The 15,574-nt window shown below is 55.8% G+C and overlaps 4 protein-coding genes across 4 annotated transcripts in view; 1 reads left to right on the forward strand and 3 right to left on the reverse strand.

Moving 5' to 3' along the window:
* PTSG_07000 (uncharacterized protein) overlaps positions 1-3,394 on the reverse strand; it is a gene marked incomplete at its 5' end in the record, with an annotated part of 5,730 nt that extends 2,336 nt beyond the window's left edge. Inside the window, 10 exons of the mRNA XM_004992351.1 lie at positions 393-519; positions 740-809; positions 1,019-1,175; positions 1,341-1,455; positions 1,761-1,894; positions 2,100-2,194; positions 2,343-2,413; positions 2,591-2,670; positions 2,840-2,910; positions 3,352-3,394. Coding sequence (XP_004992408.1) covers positions 393-519; positions 740-809; positions 1,019-1,175; positions 1,341-1,455; positions 1,761-1,894; positions 2,100-2,194; positions 2,343-2,413; positions 2,591-2,670; positions 2,840-2,910; positions 3,352-3,394 — 963 coding nt within the window. The remainder of the gene's footprint in view (positions 1-392; positions 520-739; positions 810-1,018; positions 1,176-1,340; positions 1,456-1,760; positions 1,895-2,099; positions 2,195-2,342; positions 2,414-2,590; positions 2,671-2,839; positions 2,911-3,351) is intronic.
* Positions 3,395-3,733: 339 nt separating this feature from the next.
* On the reverse strand, positions 3,734-5,308 carry PTSG_07001 (uncharacterized protein; the record flags this gene model as incomplete). Its single annotated transcript, XM_004992352.1, has 3 exons — positions 3,734-3,799; positions 3,825-4,298; positions 4,622-5,308. The coding sequence occupies 3 exons, from the start codon at positions 5,306-5,308 to the stop codon at positions 3,734-3,736; spliced, it is 1,227 nt and encodes a 408-aa protein (XP_004992409.1).
* Positions 5,309-5,815: 507 nt separating this feature from the next.
* Positions 5,816-12,965, reverse strand: PTSG_07002 (uncharacterized protein; the record flags this gene model as incomplete). The annotated part of the gene is made up of 14 exons (XM_004992353.1): positions 12,762-12,965; positions 12,205-12,315; positions 11,758-11,855; positions 11,433-11,525; positions 9,839-11,236; positions 9,298-9,530; positions 8,862-9,031; positions 8,529-8,620; positions 8,298-8,349; positions 7,777-8,043; positions 7,509-7,574; positions 7,240-7,334; positions 6,885-7,045; positions 5,816-6,507 (listed from the first exon to the last, which is right to left on the reverse strand). Exons 2-14 carry the CDS (start codon positions 12,256-12,258, stop codon positions 5,816-5,818), a joined length of 3,471 nt encoding a protein of 1,156 aa, XP_004992410.1. The 5' UTR covers positions 12,259-12,315; positions 12,762-12,965.
* Positions 12,966-13,129: 164 nt separating this feature from the next.
* PTSG_07003 (uncharacterized protein) overlaps positions 13,130-15,574 on the forward strand; it is a 10,553-nt gene continuing 8,108 nt past the window's right edge. Inside the window, exons 1-8 of the mRNA XM_004992354.1 lie at positions 13,130-13,200; positions 13,386-13,559; positions 13,927-14,004; positions 14,171-14,224; positions 14,425-14,475; positions 14,733-14,842; positions 14,975-15,055; positions 15,271-15,352. Of these exons, the coding sequence (XP_004992411.1) occupies positions 13,180-13,200; positions 13,386-13,559; positions 13,927-14,004; positions 14,171-14,224; positions 14,425-14,475; positions 14,733-14,842; positions 14,975-15,055; positions 15,271-15,352 (651 nt within the window). The 5' untranslated portion in view covers positions 13,130-13,179. The remainder of the gene's footprint in view (positions 13,201-13,385; positions 13,560-13,926; positions 14,005-14,170; positions 14,225-14,424; positions 14,476-14,732; positions 14,843-14,974; positions 15,056-15,270; positions 15,353-15,574) is intronic.

Raw genomic sequence — 15,574 nt, forward strand, 5'->3', positions numbered from 1 at the left:
TTATATTTTTTGGAGGTGGTCATTCTCCGCAGGCAAATCGGTGGCCTTCTCGCTCGTTTGACCGGGTGATTATAGCAGGGGGTGTGAATGGGGCACGCAAGCAAGCAAGCACATACACACTCACACACACACACACACACACACACACACACACACACACACGCACACACCCACACACACACACACACACACACACACACACACACACACACACACACACACACACACACACACTCACACACACACACACGCACTCACACACACACACACACGCACGCACGCACGCACACACACACACACACACACACACACACACACACACGCACACACACACACACACACACACACGCACACACACACACACACACACACACACACGCACACACACCGACCTTGAGGTTGAGCTGGTGAGGAAAGGCAATGTGCTTGTTGACTTTTCCAAACACGCCGAGCCGGAAGCGCTTGAGTTGAATGCACAGGATGTTTGGCGCCTTGTACACAGAAAGCTGTTTCAGCGCCCTGGTGGCCGGAGTGTATGCGCATATGCGTGTATATGCACGTGCATGTACGTGAGCGTGGGCTTTGTGCTGGAAGGATGACAGTGAACGTGGGTGGCTCTCCAACACGACGAATGACAGCAAGCGACGTGCACTGCACTGCGTGCGTGTGTATGTGTGTGTGTGTGTGTGCATGTGTATGTGTACATGTGTGTGCGTGTGCATGCGACAATGCTACTCACCGCACGTGGCTGTTGCAGCTTTCGCACTTCCACTTGTTGTCGGCAGCGAGCTTCTCAGGACACGTGAATGCTGTCAAAGCAAGCGTGGAAGGTGCATGAGGTGAGGAAGACAAGCACACGACGAGGGGGCGAGGGGGTAATTGAGATTACGGAACACAGAACCGAAAATATTGCACACCCGCGCATGTGGCCGTACACACACGATCATGCAACACTCACAATGGCACAACCTCCCACAGTGTGTCAACACAACACCACTAACACGGCAGGGCACATCACCTTCAAGCATTTCCTCAAGCGTGTCTGTGATTTCCTCCTTGATTTCCAGCTGCAGGTCCAAGCATGATTCGTATGATGTGGACGTGTACTGGCATTTTGGGCACATGAGCTGACTGGCAATGGTACCGCCAAACAGCTGATGCACAAACGTCGTCTCCTGAAGGAGGTCGTGGTGGGGCGCAGTCGTGCATGTGTGCGCGTGTGACTTTGTGTGAGCTTGTACGGGAGCTTGTCAGTGAGGTGTGCGTGCCAGTGACCAAGTCACGACTCAACCACGACTTGAGCACACGCCTTGCCGAGGACACACGACAGCACAGCCCACCTGGTCGCAGACGGGGAGGTGGTGGCCCGCGGGGGTCATGTCTTTGGCAAGACCGCGCAGCAGCGTCTGATACAGCTCGTGCGAATCTTCCTGGCGCCCAAACACAAAGTCGGAGCTGGCAGCAAGAGGAGGGTGGTGTACGTGTGAGGAGAAGGGTGAGGGTGTTGAACATCAGCGGGTCAGCGCTGTAGCGCATGTCGAACAGGCATACGCAGGGATGCACACACACAGGGGTACGGATATAGTCGAACTCGCGCACACACCTACACACACACACACACACCTACACACACACACACACACACACACACACACACACACACACACACACACAATCTCTCTCTCTCTCTCTCTCGCCAACCCACCCAACACACACACACCTGCACAACTACACACACACACACACCCGCACATCCATACCTAAGAGTGAGAAGGTGTTGGACGACGTGCACGGGGTTGACGGCGGCTGGTGCCGCTTGATCTGCTTCAGCATCGGACCCAGAGAGTTCTCCCATCAACGCAAGCATCTTGTGCACGAGCGTGCCTTCCTCATCCTGAACACAACAGCAAGCGGAATGTAGACGAAGTTAAGGAGAAGGGCGATATGCACGTGTGAGCGGCTTCCACGTCATGACACACCATGTCACGCACCCCGTGCACCATGTACATGTACATGTATCGGGCGATCTTGCGCTTGTGCTTGAACACTCTTCACGGTAACAACGTGCACCGCCGTGATTCGATGTGTGATGCGTTTACCTTGTTTGGAAGGGATGCGAGTGCTCGTTGGAAGATGGTGGTGGCGTTGATGCATTGCAGGACAGCGTTGATGTAGCACGTGTTCCCAACATTGGCTGTGTCCGCAGCGCATAGGTAATGGAATCAGTTGCAAGCGCACATGGAACGGGCACATCAACAAGGGCATTCCAGTGCACCACAAAGCGCCCATTCCCAAATCTTTCACACTCGCAACATATAACACACGCGTGCGAGGCAACATACCAAGGCCCAATGTCGTTGGGAGAGGTCGGACATCAACGGAGCCGGCAATCACGCTGGGGTCATTGAGCACCCTGTTACGCGTTTCGTTGTGATGTGACATGATGCGGGTGCACAGCGTCCATGCATGCAGCGCAAGGTTTACGTTCAAGCACACAACAAAGGACGCACCAATGGATACACGTTCAACCACCAAAGGATACACGTTCAACACAACACAACGCAACACACAACGCAACACACGCACATACCCTGATGGTTGTTGTGGATGCTTGGCGACGGGAGGGTGTGGATCTGTACAGCAGGAGAACTTGTGGCCAAGCATCCAATCCTGCACACAGGAAAACAAGGAAGGGAGAGAGCGTGTGTGTGCGTGTTGGGAGGGGGGAGGGGGAAGCAGGGACGCACGCGCACACACTTACGCACGCACGCACACGGCCAGTCGTGCAACATGTGCAAGTGTGACAGGCCAGCTTAGAGCCAGGAACAGCAGATGACACCTTCTTCTGGCATGCTGTGGAGCAGTAGCATCGCGTCTTGCACTTGCCACAGCGGCTCTCTGCTGCCTTGTCTGTTCACATGGCACACACGAACCAGAATCAGGCGACACAGCAGACAAGGGTTCATTGGTGGTTGGTCGTTGCGCTACACACACCAGAAGCAGGGCTACCCCAGCGTATTACCCCATTCGTTCGCTCATTCACATGTGTTGTTGTTGTTCATCAAGCGTGACGCGATGCGGCACAACATCCACAGGCAAGCAAGCAAGCAAAGCAAGCAAGGCAACTCGACTGCTGTGTTTTGTTGACACGCACAATGCCATCCCAAGCAAGCAAGCAAGGTTAAATTGTAACACGGGTAACGCCCTTACGTTAAACCCCTCCCTCAACACACACACACACACACACACACACACACACACACACACACACACACACACACACACACACACACACACACACACACACACACACACATCCTCTCCTTCCCCTTGTTTGTCAACCAAACTCACAGCATCGGGCGCACAGCCCGTCAACGATGGTGCGCATGGACATGGCACAGGGTCGTGAGCGTCGTGGTCGTGGTTCGCGTGGTGTGTCCGCCGCCGCCCAACAACTCTCAAAAACTGTCCCTGACACCACAAATTGTTCACTCGCTCACGGCTGCCGCAGAAGGCTGTGGTGTTGGCGGAGGTGCTGTGATGGGTGGAGGGGGCAAGGGTGCTGTAGGTGTTGTTGTTGCTGTTGTTGCTGTGGTTGCCTTGGGTGGTGTCTCTTGCACAATCACAACATCTTGATCATCAGGCTGCTGCGCTTGTGTAGCTGCCCCGGGCGCTGTTGTGCCAGCACGGTCAGGGGCTGGTGTCGCTGCATGTTCCGTGGATTGTGCTCCTGCTACTCCTCCTGCTGCTGCTGCTGTTCCTGTCGTTGTCGTTGTTGCATCAGTCGGCCCTTGGTCGCCTGCGGTGGCTGCGGTGGATGCTACTGGAGATGGCTGCTCGTCCGCTGGCAGGGACACCTTTGGCTGCGGGAAGAGCACATAGCCGAGGATGGAGGGAGTCATGCTGTACTTGACAGCACCCCAGATGGCCGAGCCAGCCTCCTGCTGCAGGCTCTGGTTGGCAAAGGTGTCCTTGAAGAACTGCACCGTGTGCTCGCGCACGCTGTCGTTGTCCAGCACACGGTGCGAGGCATCTGTGGCCAGCACCCCAGTTTGGTGCTTCACGTTGTCCATCTGCAGCACGGACACGGTAAGCTCGCCGGCCTGCTTGCGCGTGGCAGAATCCTGCAGCACGCTCTGCAGCATGCGGGCAACAGCGCGGCGCGTGTCGTCACGGGCCAGGATGTACAAAATCAGCTTCGTCAGGCTCTCCTGCGTTTGCTTGTCCTTGGAGAGCCAGTCCACCACGCGGCGGAAAAACAGCTGCGTTTGCCCCAGGCACTCCTCGTCCTTCATCACCTGCAGCAGCAGCAGCAGCAGCAGCAGCACGCACAAACACGCACGTGTCACGGAAAGAGTGGGAGAAAGGGAGACAAGCAGATGCAGACAGTGAGCAGGGGGGTTGGGGGCAGGGAGAGGGGATGAGGTTGAGTTAGAATGCAACTAGATACGAAAACGCGGGACAATGGATACAGCCAGAGAGAGAGAGAGACACACACACACACACACACACACACACACACACACACACACACACACACACACACACACACACACACACGCACACACACACACACGCACACACACACACACACACACACACACACAAAATATAGGCGAACCTGAACGAGGAGCTTGGCTGTGGCAGCCCGCGTCTCGGGTTTAGCAAAGAGCTCCGAGAGGAACTGGCTGGCGTACTGAACCGTCTGAGGGTCCGTGAGGACCGTGTACACCATGTCACGCGTCACTTCGTTGGCTTTCGCCACAACCTCTTCGTTGGAGAGCGAGCGCTTCGCTGCGCTGGAGATCTCCGAGGACAGGTTCTCTCGCAGCGGCTCACGGTTGAAGTACAGCACAACAGCAACAATGGCGCTGCCAATCACAATGGCTATCAGCACCGCGAGCATGTTGATGCCATGCCATCGCAACTGCTCCTCCAGGCTGCGGTACCGCATGTACGTGTGCCTTGCGGCCTCCGTCACGCGTGCGGAAGCTGCTTGGGTGACGGTCTGGCCGCCTGCTGCTTCGCCTGGTGCCGCTGAGGACGACGGTGACGAGGCACCTGAGGATGATGGATGTGTGCCGTGCTTGTCGGTGCCGTGCTGCCTCTGCTGTCGAGTTGTGCTGAGCCGTTGCCGAGTTCCTTGCTGCCATTTTGACCATCTCGACGTGTGGGATGGTTGTGATTGCCCTTGTTGGTGGAGGACACGCTGCTGAAGCCATCGCCGTAAAACCACGTGGTGTTTCGCGGTGCTCCTGTTTTGGAGGGCTCGTTGAGCAAGGCTTGTGATGTGCAAGCACCTGGCCATGCGTGAGGGCCATCCTTCCACGTGCAAAACTCCTGAGGCCGCAGCGTATCCTGCTTGTGTGCGAAGGGGAGCTGGGCAAGCGGCCGGCCGCGAGAACAGCGTGCGCGTCCAAACAACGCTCGCCACCCTCTGCGAACCACCCCTGTGCACGAGGCCCTGATGACGGCCGCCTGCACCTCCCTGCATCGCAAGGGCAGCTGCTCGCCTCCACCACATTATCCTTGAGGTAGCGTCTTGCTTTGGCTGGGTTGCTTCGTATTGCCTGCTTGTGTGCAGTGGCAACAAAAAAGTGCGCAATGGCAGGGCGATTCCATGCAATTTTAATCGAGGCGAGACTTCCTTCCTTCCTCAGCACACCTCCTGAGCGTCCTCCTGTCTTACTGTCTTCCCGTCCCCACTCCAGCACCAGAGCACCACCCCAGCCAGCACTCCAAGCCACTCGTCCACTCCACGACTCCACCCCTGCCTCCCAAGAGCTCCTCTCACCACCTCCACCTAGCCCTGTTGTCACTCCACAGCAGGCTGCGGCACCGCTGTTGCCTCGACAGAGCCAGCGTGGCGGTCCACTGCATGACCACGTGCAGAAGGGTCGCGAGGGCGGTGGTGATGGTAGTCGAGTACAGCAGTGTCGCCGGTGTGCACTTGCATCTTGGTCATCCTGGTCATCTTGGCCGGTTTTGCTGTCGTGGTTGCTGCTGCCTTGTTGTTCTTTCTCGTCCTGTTCTTCCTGCTCTTCTTCGCCACGAACGCCATGACTGGCGCAGGCGAGGACGACTTCACTTCAGAGGTACCGGGTCGTGCACTGCTGTGTGGCTGCCTCATCGCCTTCCGCGACTCCTGCATCAGCCGCGTGGTGTCATAAAGGCGTGCAGGCATCGACTGGCCATCCACGCCCACCGCTAGCACATTGCTTGGGTTGCGCAACATGACAGACGGCACACCAGATGCATTGCCCTGATGTTGCTGCAACTGTTGTTGTAACTGTTGCTGTTGTCGTTGTTGTTGTTGTTGCTGTTGTTGCTGTTGTTGTAACTGTTGTCGTTGTTGTTGCTGCTGCTGTTGCAACCGCAACTCGCGGCGTTGTAGCCGTAGTTCCTGCTGCTGCTCCCGCAAGCGCTGGGCCCACACGCGGACAGGCACATTGCGGGGCTTTCGTGGATGCCGCATCAGCATTGCCAGCGTCACACTTGCATCATCATCTACAGTGCATGCAGGCAAGCTCACAGGTGAGGGACCTCAAGAGATGGTGCAGATGGGCAGGCAGGTAAACTGACTCACACAGATAGACAGACAGGCAGGCAAACAGACAGACACTACCACACACTTCCACACACTTCCACACACTTCCACACACACACACACACACACACACACACACACACACACACACACACACTTCCACACACACACACACACACAGGCAGGCAGGCAGGCAGGCAAACATACACACATGCACATACTCACATGCATATACACACAGACACACACACACACACACACGCACACACACACACACTGCTTCTTCACTCCGAGGGAGACCGACACAGCAGCCTCTGTATCGCGCCCCGTCACATACGTGTGTGGTGAAGGTGTTTGGGGCAGGCCTCCCATTGCTCCATCCTCGTCCCAGGTTTCGTTGCTGCTTTCGGGGTCTCAAACTCAGTGGGAAAGGCATAGCGTTCCCTGCAGGCAGCCGGCAGCGCCTCCCAGATCATGTGCAGGTGCTCTCGCCAGTTCCTACAGTCATGACATGAAACCAGCGCAGCAAGCAGCACATAATCTCACGTCAACAAATTCCCACGCAAGAGAACGAACAAGCAAGCAGGAGCAGAAGTAGCACCAGGGGTGTTGTGGGTCTTTAAGAGTGGTGCGTGGAACGGCAAGAGCCACAGGATGAGCGTGTGCAAGCTCTGCAGTAGTGTCACACTGACCTCTGGCTGCCAAAGAAAGTCTGTGCTGCACCGGTGTACCGCTGGAAGTACTTCTCAAAGGCCGTCATGTCCTGCACACCGCGAAGTTCCATGTTCTGGGAGGACACAGCACACGCAGACAGCATCAACGACCATGTATGGCGATGAGGGCCCGAGTAGTGAGCGTGTTCATACCCGCTTCCTCGCTTCACACACATGCACACATGCACACCTTCACATAGTTGCAACCACTGGATGGCGCATGTATGCACACACACACACACACACACCAGCTTTTCCGCAAAGTTTGGCGTCTTGCACTCCTCGGACATGACAAAATTCCACAACTGTTCGGCCTGCAAGCACACATACATGGGAGCAAAGCAAGAGCAAGCGTGAGACGACAGTGAATGCAACAAAGAAAAGAAGGGAATCATTGATTGCAGCTGCACACACACACACACACACACACACACACACACACACACACACACACACACACACACACACACACACACACACACTAACACAGACACACAAGCATATGTACACACCAACCAGGAAGTCGGGGGCGTGAGTGCCTTCGGGAAAGAACGGAAACGCGCTCGGTTTCGTGAGTGTCTGTTTGGGTGCAGCTGCGGGTCTGGTTGGCAATGTCGGGGCACGTGGGCCAGCAAGGCGATGGCGGTGGCGCCTGCGCACGTCAGCCTCGTCAATCAGTGGTGGCGGAGACGGCGGTTCGAGGGCGTCGGTGCTGCTGTCAGCGGTGGTGGTGGTGGTGTCATTGGCGCCAAGCACCAGCTGTGCAGCGCGTGCCTTTGCCGCCTGGTGCCGTGTTTGCGGTGGGCGGTGTAACAGCGAGGGACAGCAATTTCACAAATGTGCATGAGATACGGAGAAGGGCACGCGTGTCAACACAATACTTCTTGCAATTGGTAGCAGCACACACGCACGCACACACATACACACACACATACACATACACACACACATACACATACACACACATACACACATACACACACACGTGCATGCATGCACGCATGCGAGCAAGAAAGCGGGCAACATGTCCAACGCACCGTCAAGACCTCTTGCGTGATGAACGTTGGCAGGTCCCATTGGAAACCCAGCCTTCGGAAAAAGCAAAAGCCCGTGAGCGCAGTGAGAGTGTAGGTGTTTCGAGTGAGAATGTTGGCCACAGTGATGAAGAGAGAGAGGGGGGAAGGGGGACGTCAGTGAACGAGTGATGGAGGCACAAGCCACTGCCGTTCCACAGGTGATCGCGGGTGTCAGGCACGACGTCAACTGACCGCCAGGTGAGCAGGCGTGCTGGCAGTGGTTTCAGAATGCGACGATCGAGCGAAAACGCGGATTTGGGCAGGCGGGCAATCGCCTCTGGATCCTGGAGCCAAGAAGAACGAGGCATCAGCCACAACAAAGGAGCAGTGAACCACAGCCAATGGGCGAGTTCGTCATGCTACGCAACCGCAACGCCCATCAGCGCTCCAACTGTGCATGTTGCCCTCTCGCACACTCACACACACACACACACTCACACACACGCACACTCACACTCACACGCATGCACACAAATAAGCACACACACCCTCTCTCTCACTCACCTCACACTCATCCACATTTACCTTAGGAGCGGGCGCCGTGACGTGCATGGCCATGGACACAAGGTATACGTACTGCTCGCCCTTGCGATCAAAGAACTGGCCGTAGACAACGCACGGGTCCTTGTCTTGGAAGATGGCTGCGTCCCCGCGCTCCCACGCACGCTCCATCACCACAGGCGACTCCCGCATGTCTGCGTGCGCAACACGGAACAAAGCAGAGTGGGTGAGGCATGCGTGTGTGTGGGTGAGGCATGCGTGCGTGCGTGCGTGCGTGCGTGCGTGTGTGTGTGTGTGTGTGTGTGTGTGTGTGTGTGTGTGTGTGTGTGTGTGTGTGTGTGTGTGTGTGTGTGTGTGTGTGTGTGTGTGTGTGTGATGAGTGACTTGTGTTCATGTTGCAGCACTCTTGACAGGAAGCGCCAGCAGCATGTGCATTCACACATGCACGCCATTAGCTCACCAGATGGAGACACATTGGTCTCTGCGCTTGTGCATGATGGTAGCACGGCTTGCGTGTGGCAAACGAGGTTGATGCTCGCTTCTGTTCCAGGAGGAGTAGGGCTGGCTTGTTGGGCGCAACCAAGGCAACGCATGCTGCAGTAGTTGTGGAAACTCGCGTCAACACCCCACGCTTCCATGTCATGCACAGCAGTGCTGAAGGCGACGTGGCACTGCTCGCATTCACGCCACACCCTGCGAGACACACAAATCAAGCGCAGCAAGACAAGTGAGCACCAAGCAAAAGGCTCACGACACGTTGCAGCAGGCAAAGTTTGCTTGCAGGCAGGCCAGCAAAACATCAAAAAAAAAAAACACACGCACACACACGCACAGATGGGTAGACAAACACACACACACACACAAGTGCACGCACAGACAGACACAGACAGACATACACAAACAGACAGACGGACACAGACACACAAACACACAGACACAGACGCGCAAGCTCACGCATCCCACAGACACAGACACAGACACACTGACAGACACGTATGTACCGCTGCTTGCAGCGTTGGTATAGGATGGTTTCTGGAAGAACTAGGGTGTGGTGCTGAAGGGCGAGGCGATGGTGTTCTGGCTTGTGAAAAGCAGTGGAAGGCGGAAACAATCCGACAGCTGCGTGTCTGTTGTCTTCATGTGCAGTGCTGCTGCTGTAGCTCACAGCTTGGTGCTGGCGCGCATCTGTGATGGGCACAGGCGGCTGCTGTTGTGGGAGCAGCGATGGCGGCTGAGGCGATGCGTCGATCGGCGGTAGGCGGCGGAGGTTTGGAATGCGGAACACCGGGTTGCGAAACGCATATGCCTCGGGGGTGAAGTCAGCCAATGATGATGAGGACTCCAACAGCGGCAAGTGCGGAAAGAGTTGGTCAATCACAACGGAGCGCCCGCGCAGGTCCTTGTCTGAAGCATGGTGCAAAACAACGGCGGAGCCGGAGGTGGTATTTGACGGCTGCGGCACGAGAAGGCCAAAAGAGAGCGTTTGGTACTGCACAGGGCGTCTGCGTCCCAAGCTTTGCTTCCGCAGCATTTCTCTCATGCGCTTCTTCCGCAGGCGCACAATGTGCTCTTCAGGCTGCTCCTCGATTTCTGGCACGGGAACATTGCTGGAAGGCAGAGGCAACACACACACCTTGGCCCTCTTTGGCTGCTTTGGGCCGAGGCGTTTGGTCCGTGCTGTGAGCTGCTGCTGTGATGACGCACCGCCGCGCTCGTCGACGACATCCCTGCCCGCGTACAGGTGCGGTCTGTCACGTACGGTGTGGGGACGCTCCTGGGGAGACGGGCACAGGTCATTCGAGTTTGGTGGCGCTACTGGCACTTGCGTGGATGATGTCGCAAGAACCGTCGGAACGGGGCGCATGGGGGCGGCTGGCTGGTCGTCCTTTTGTTCGTGTCGCTGCTGGCGGTGTACATGGTGGTGGGGCTCGCCGTCTCGCAAGTCGGCTGCGTGTAACTGTGAGCGCGCCATATTAGCGTGTGTAGCACCTGCATGCACGCTGCTCGGCGTGGACGCGGCAGCCCTCACCGTGCTGCCTTCAGATCGCTTGCTGCTTGGGGTGTCCAGTACTGGCGCAGGGGTGAGCGAGGACGCGGAGGCGGGCGTGCTAGGCGTGCGTTGGGCTAGACTTGTGCGGGTCATCGACGCAGCCAGCTGAGGTTGGGGCTTGGGCTGGGGCTGTGCCTGGTGCATGTTATGCGGTCTGGACATGCCGAGAAGCCGCCCTTGCATGTCTCCGTGCATGCTTGCATGTCGCCTCTGCGCAGAAGGCGGCTGGTGGGCTTGCCGACTCACGGGAGGCGTTGCCGACGTGTAGCGATGAGTAAATGCTGTGTTTGCTGCAGCAGCTGCAGAAGTCGGAGTGGCGCTGCCCATCGCAGGCAAGCTGTTTCGGAGCCTGCTTGGGGGGGGGGGCGTAGCATCAAGTGCGTGAGGAGGCGATGATTGGTGGCTTTGGCATAGCATGATGGTGTTTTGAGGAAGCATGGCATAGCAGCCTGGACGATCAGATCAGCAAGGGCACCACTACTGCCCTGGTGAGCGTGCGGTGGCGCACTGGGGACACAGTAGCATGTGAGCATGTGCGCGTCTACCTCCTTCTTGAGTAGGCCAGCGTTGAAGGAGCTGCGCTCATCAGCTGCAGCTCACTCCCACGAACTTTGACAGGGCGGAGTTGGTGCTCCATCCTGTGAGACACGAGGAAGGGAGTCGTTGTGGGATGTACACGGGCAATGTGGGTCGCTCGTTGCATTCGCGCACGCGTGCACGTGGCTTGAGTGTTGGCACAAGGGCACAATGATGCTTTGGTGGTGGTGGTGGTGATGGTGGCGGTGGTACGGCGGTGGTGGTAATCGACCCGTGGTGCTTCTTCACGTCAGTTGCACAGAGGGGCGGGGGCATGTCTTCACAAAGACGAACCTGATGGTGTACCAAGATTTGTTGCGTCCGCCAGGGACGTCCAGCACGATGCCCTTGCGGCCGTTAATGGTCGTGCGGGTTGGTGCGACAACTTGCACCTGTGCATCAAACAACCCAAGCGGCAGAGAAGAGTCACACAAACAGGAATGCATGCCATCAACCATTGAACACAGCTTGCGGACTGAACAGTGTGCTAGTGTGCCTGGCTCCCATGTAACTGCAGCAAGAGCAGCCAGTCAAGCAGGGCAAGAACTCGGAGAACTCGAGCACAACAGACGCATGCATCGCATCGCAATGGGCATGCTGCACATACATACATACATACATACATACATACATACATACATACATACATACATACATACATACATACATACAAACATATATACATACATGCACACATACTTACATACATACATACATACATACATACATACAAGCACACACCTCGTCTCCCACAGACGCCGTGCCCTGCACAGCACAGTTGAGCGGCAAATCCATCGGGGCAGCCTTGATGTCGTGATCTTGATTGCTACTAATAACGGGAAAATGGAAAGGCTACGGCCACGGATCAGGATCACCAACAAGCAAGCAAGTAAGCAAAGACGAAAAGGGAGACAGAACAATTGGAACAATGGCGCGTTGTTAGAGATGAAGGAATGGCCGCTAAGATGACAACGGAGTGTGCAACAAACGAAGGCCACCGGCAGAAGAACCAACAGCCAGCATGCAAGAGTGCAAGAGTGCAAGAGTGCAAGCGTGCTCTCTTGCGACAGCCACTTGAGCAGCAAAGTGTTGCGTGAGGAGGATGCTTGCGCTCTATGAGCTGCTTCTCTTCCGTTTGCAGGGCTGAAAGCTTGCGGGGTTGCTTCTCATCACTCGTTCGAATCTCACTCTGCCTCTCAGCTCACATGAAGAGATAGCGCGCATCTGCATGGATGGCTTGCTTGCAAGCATCCAACCAAAGAGAAAGATGGATCAAGCAATAGAGGACTCGCTCTCACATTGGCGAGGTTTTGTGCGGTGTGCCCTGTTGCACGGTCGTCTTGTACTCTGTTGTTCACTTACTTCGTGTGAATGCGTGAATGCTGCGGTGCTCCACTACAGGAGGGTTGGCTTGAGGCGTCGAGGCTCTGGTATGAGACGAGGACGATGATGACGATCTGGTGTCGCTGTTGTGTGAGAAGTTTGCGGGGGTATGGTTGGGCTGTTACACAATAAAATAAAAATTGTTCATTGCTGAAGGTAAAATAAACTGACAGACAAAACTTTTGGGGAAGCTCCAGCAAAAATGATTTGATGCGAAGCTTCCGAACTGCTTGGGCCCGTACCATCTAACTGTGTACAAGCTGGCAGATCTTTTTTGTGCTGTCGTGGTCCCATTTGTTTGTGTTGTGCGAGATCGAGTTGAGCGAAAGGACGATGGAGAAGGCCACGGCCCAGGTCAGCAAGTGAAAGCGGGGTGGTGGTGGTGGTGGTCGGTGGTGGCGGGTTGTGGTTGTGGCTGTGGGAAGAGGGGTGGTTGGTGGTTGAGATGGCTGCAGTAGTCATGGGGGCAGCGCCCGTGCGGTGCTTCAAGGCAATCGCTTGTTGGCTTCACGGTTGTTGCTGATGTATTGTTGGTGCAGGTGGACATTTTGCGTCGGGACATCAACCTCAGCGATGACCAGGAGACGCTGACGCCGGAACGCGTGCCTGCAGGCACCTCCCACTGCACTGCAGACCCAGCTTTGCAGGATGCGGCCATCTTTTCTTCTGTGGACCCAAACATGGCACACCAAGCCAAGCTGGCATCCAGCCTGGTGCGCGCGCGTGTGTGTTTGCTTGCTTGTGTGTGTGTGTGTGTGTGTGTGTGTGTGTGTGTGTGTGTGTGTGTGCGTGCGTGTGTTTGTTTTTGCTTGCTTGTGTGCTTGTACTTGCTTGCGTGTTTGCACGCTTGTGCGTTTGCTGGCTTGCGTACGTACACGGTTATGTGCGTATGCTATGTCCTTGGGTCATGGCAATCAAGCATGCAGGAGTGATGTGCTTGCCTGTGATAGCCAGTGCCTTGCTGCAATGAGCCCACACCGTGTGCCTGCATGCAGTGCCCTTTTGCACCACGCCCACCGCCTGCTCACACAACGCGTCTTTGTGCTGCATCCACCCTATTTTTCTCCCCCCCCCCTCCAGGCATCCTATGTCAAGAAGGCAGAGCAGTACCTGTACGTCCTGTACGCTGCTCGCTCCCTCTCCAAAGCAATCCCTCAGGTGAATCCACTTGCCATCAGCACCAGCATTACCATGGCCTGCCTGTTTGCTGTTGTTGTCTTTTTGTCTGTTGTCCGCCGCCCGCCTGCCCCGCCCCAAACGCCAAAGTCCAGCTCGTCTGTGGTCTCACCACTCACACCCGAGCACTTGCACACCGGCCCCGCAGCTGCAAAGCAACAACCAGCCCAACAAGGAGAAGCTGTACGAGGAGAGCATCAGGGTAAGCGAGAGACAGAGAGAGAGAGAGAAGAGATACACGCACACATGAGAGCTGACACAGCAAACCATTATGAGAGCTGGCACAGCAAACCATTATGAGAGCTGACACAGCAAACCATTATGAGAGCTGACACAGCAAACCATGTTTCACTTTCTCATTGATGGCCTTTTACTTCCTTTGCTTGCGTGTTCGTGGTGCAGATCCTGCAGCCAGAAGTGGACCGCATGAAGTACTTTCTCATCTTTCAGGAGGTGCGCATCGCAAGACACTCGCATCTGCACACGCTTGCATGCATTCTCTCTCCACAAGCCAACACAAAACACGCAGCACACAGACATGCACACAAAGACTGTTTACAAAGACACACAACATACACACAAAGACAGCCAACATGCACACATGCACACATACACACATGCGCGCACTCTCACATACACATGCATGCGTACACACATGCGCACACTCTCACATACACATGCATGCGTACATCCTATTTTACGTTTGACAGGAAGCAATCCAGCTCGTGAGCGAAGTCATCGCCTTCCTTGCAGAGACATATGTCAAAGGCAAGCGTGAAACGGCGCTCATCCCTGACGGCGTCACGTCAAACCTCATTAGGTCTGTCCGTGTGCCTGGCAGCTATATCTGGCTGGACATGTGACCCACCTTGCGTCGCTCGTCGCCACTGTACATTGTATCTCATGGCTGTCGTGTTGTGCGTGTTGCCTGCGTTCCTTCTGTTCCTTCTAGCTTGTTCGGCATGCTCTTCACCGTGGACAACCTCAAGAATGTCAAGAGCGCATGGAGCAACGACCTTTCGGCTTACAAGCGGTTTGTGCGCGCTGTGTGTTTGCAAGTGTGCTGCTTGGGCGCTTTATGTGTTAGTTAGCCATGCGGCGTGCGTAGGAAGTGCTATGTGTATGTTTTCCGCCCGTTATGCGTGCCTGCATGCATGTCGAGTGCCCGAGTACCGGAGTCTGCTCCTGGGACTAAAACTGCTTCTGAATGGGTGGTTTTGCTTCTCTCTGGCTTCCCTTTTGCCACAGCGCGTGCTCGAACCTGCGTCGCATGGACGGCATCAACATCCAGGAGCAGCAGAAGCTCATCTTCTTCCTTGGTGCGTCCCGTGTTTTGCCTGCATGCAGTGCTTGTCATGTTGTGTTGCTCACGCTGACGTTGGCCTGTCGTTCACTTCAACTGACTCCCTGCCTCCAAAATGGCACACATACACACACACACACACACACACACACACACACACACAACACACACACACACACACACACACACACACACACACACACACACACACACACACACACACACACACACACACACACACACACACAC

This window comes from Salpingoeca rosetta, assembly GCF_000188695.1.
Source record: "Salpingoeca rosetta unplaced genomic scaffold supercont1.16, whole genome shotgun sequence".
NCBI classification, from domain to species: domain Eukaryota; class Choanoflagellata; order Craspedida; family Salpingoecidae; genus Salpingoeca; species Salpingoeca rosetta.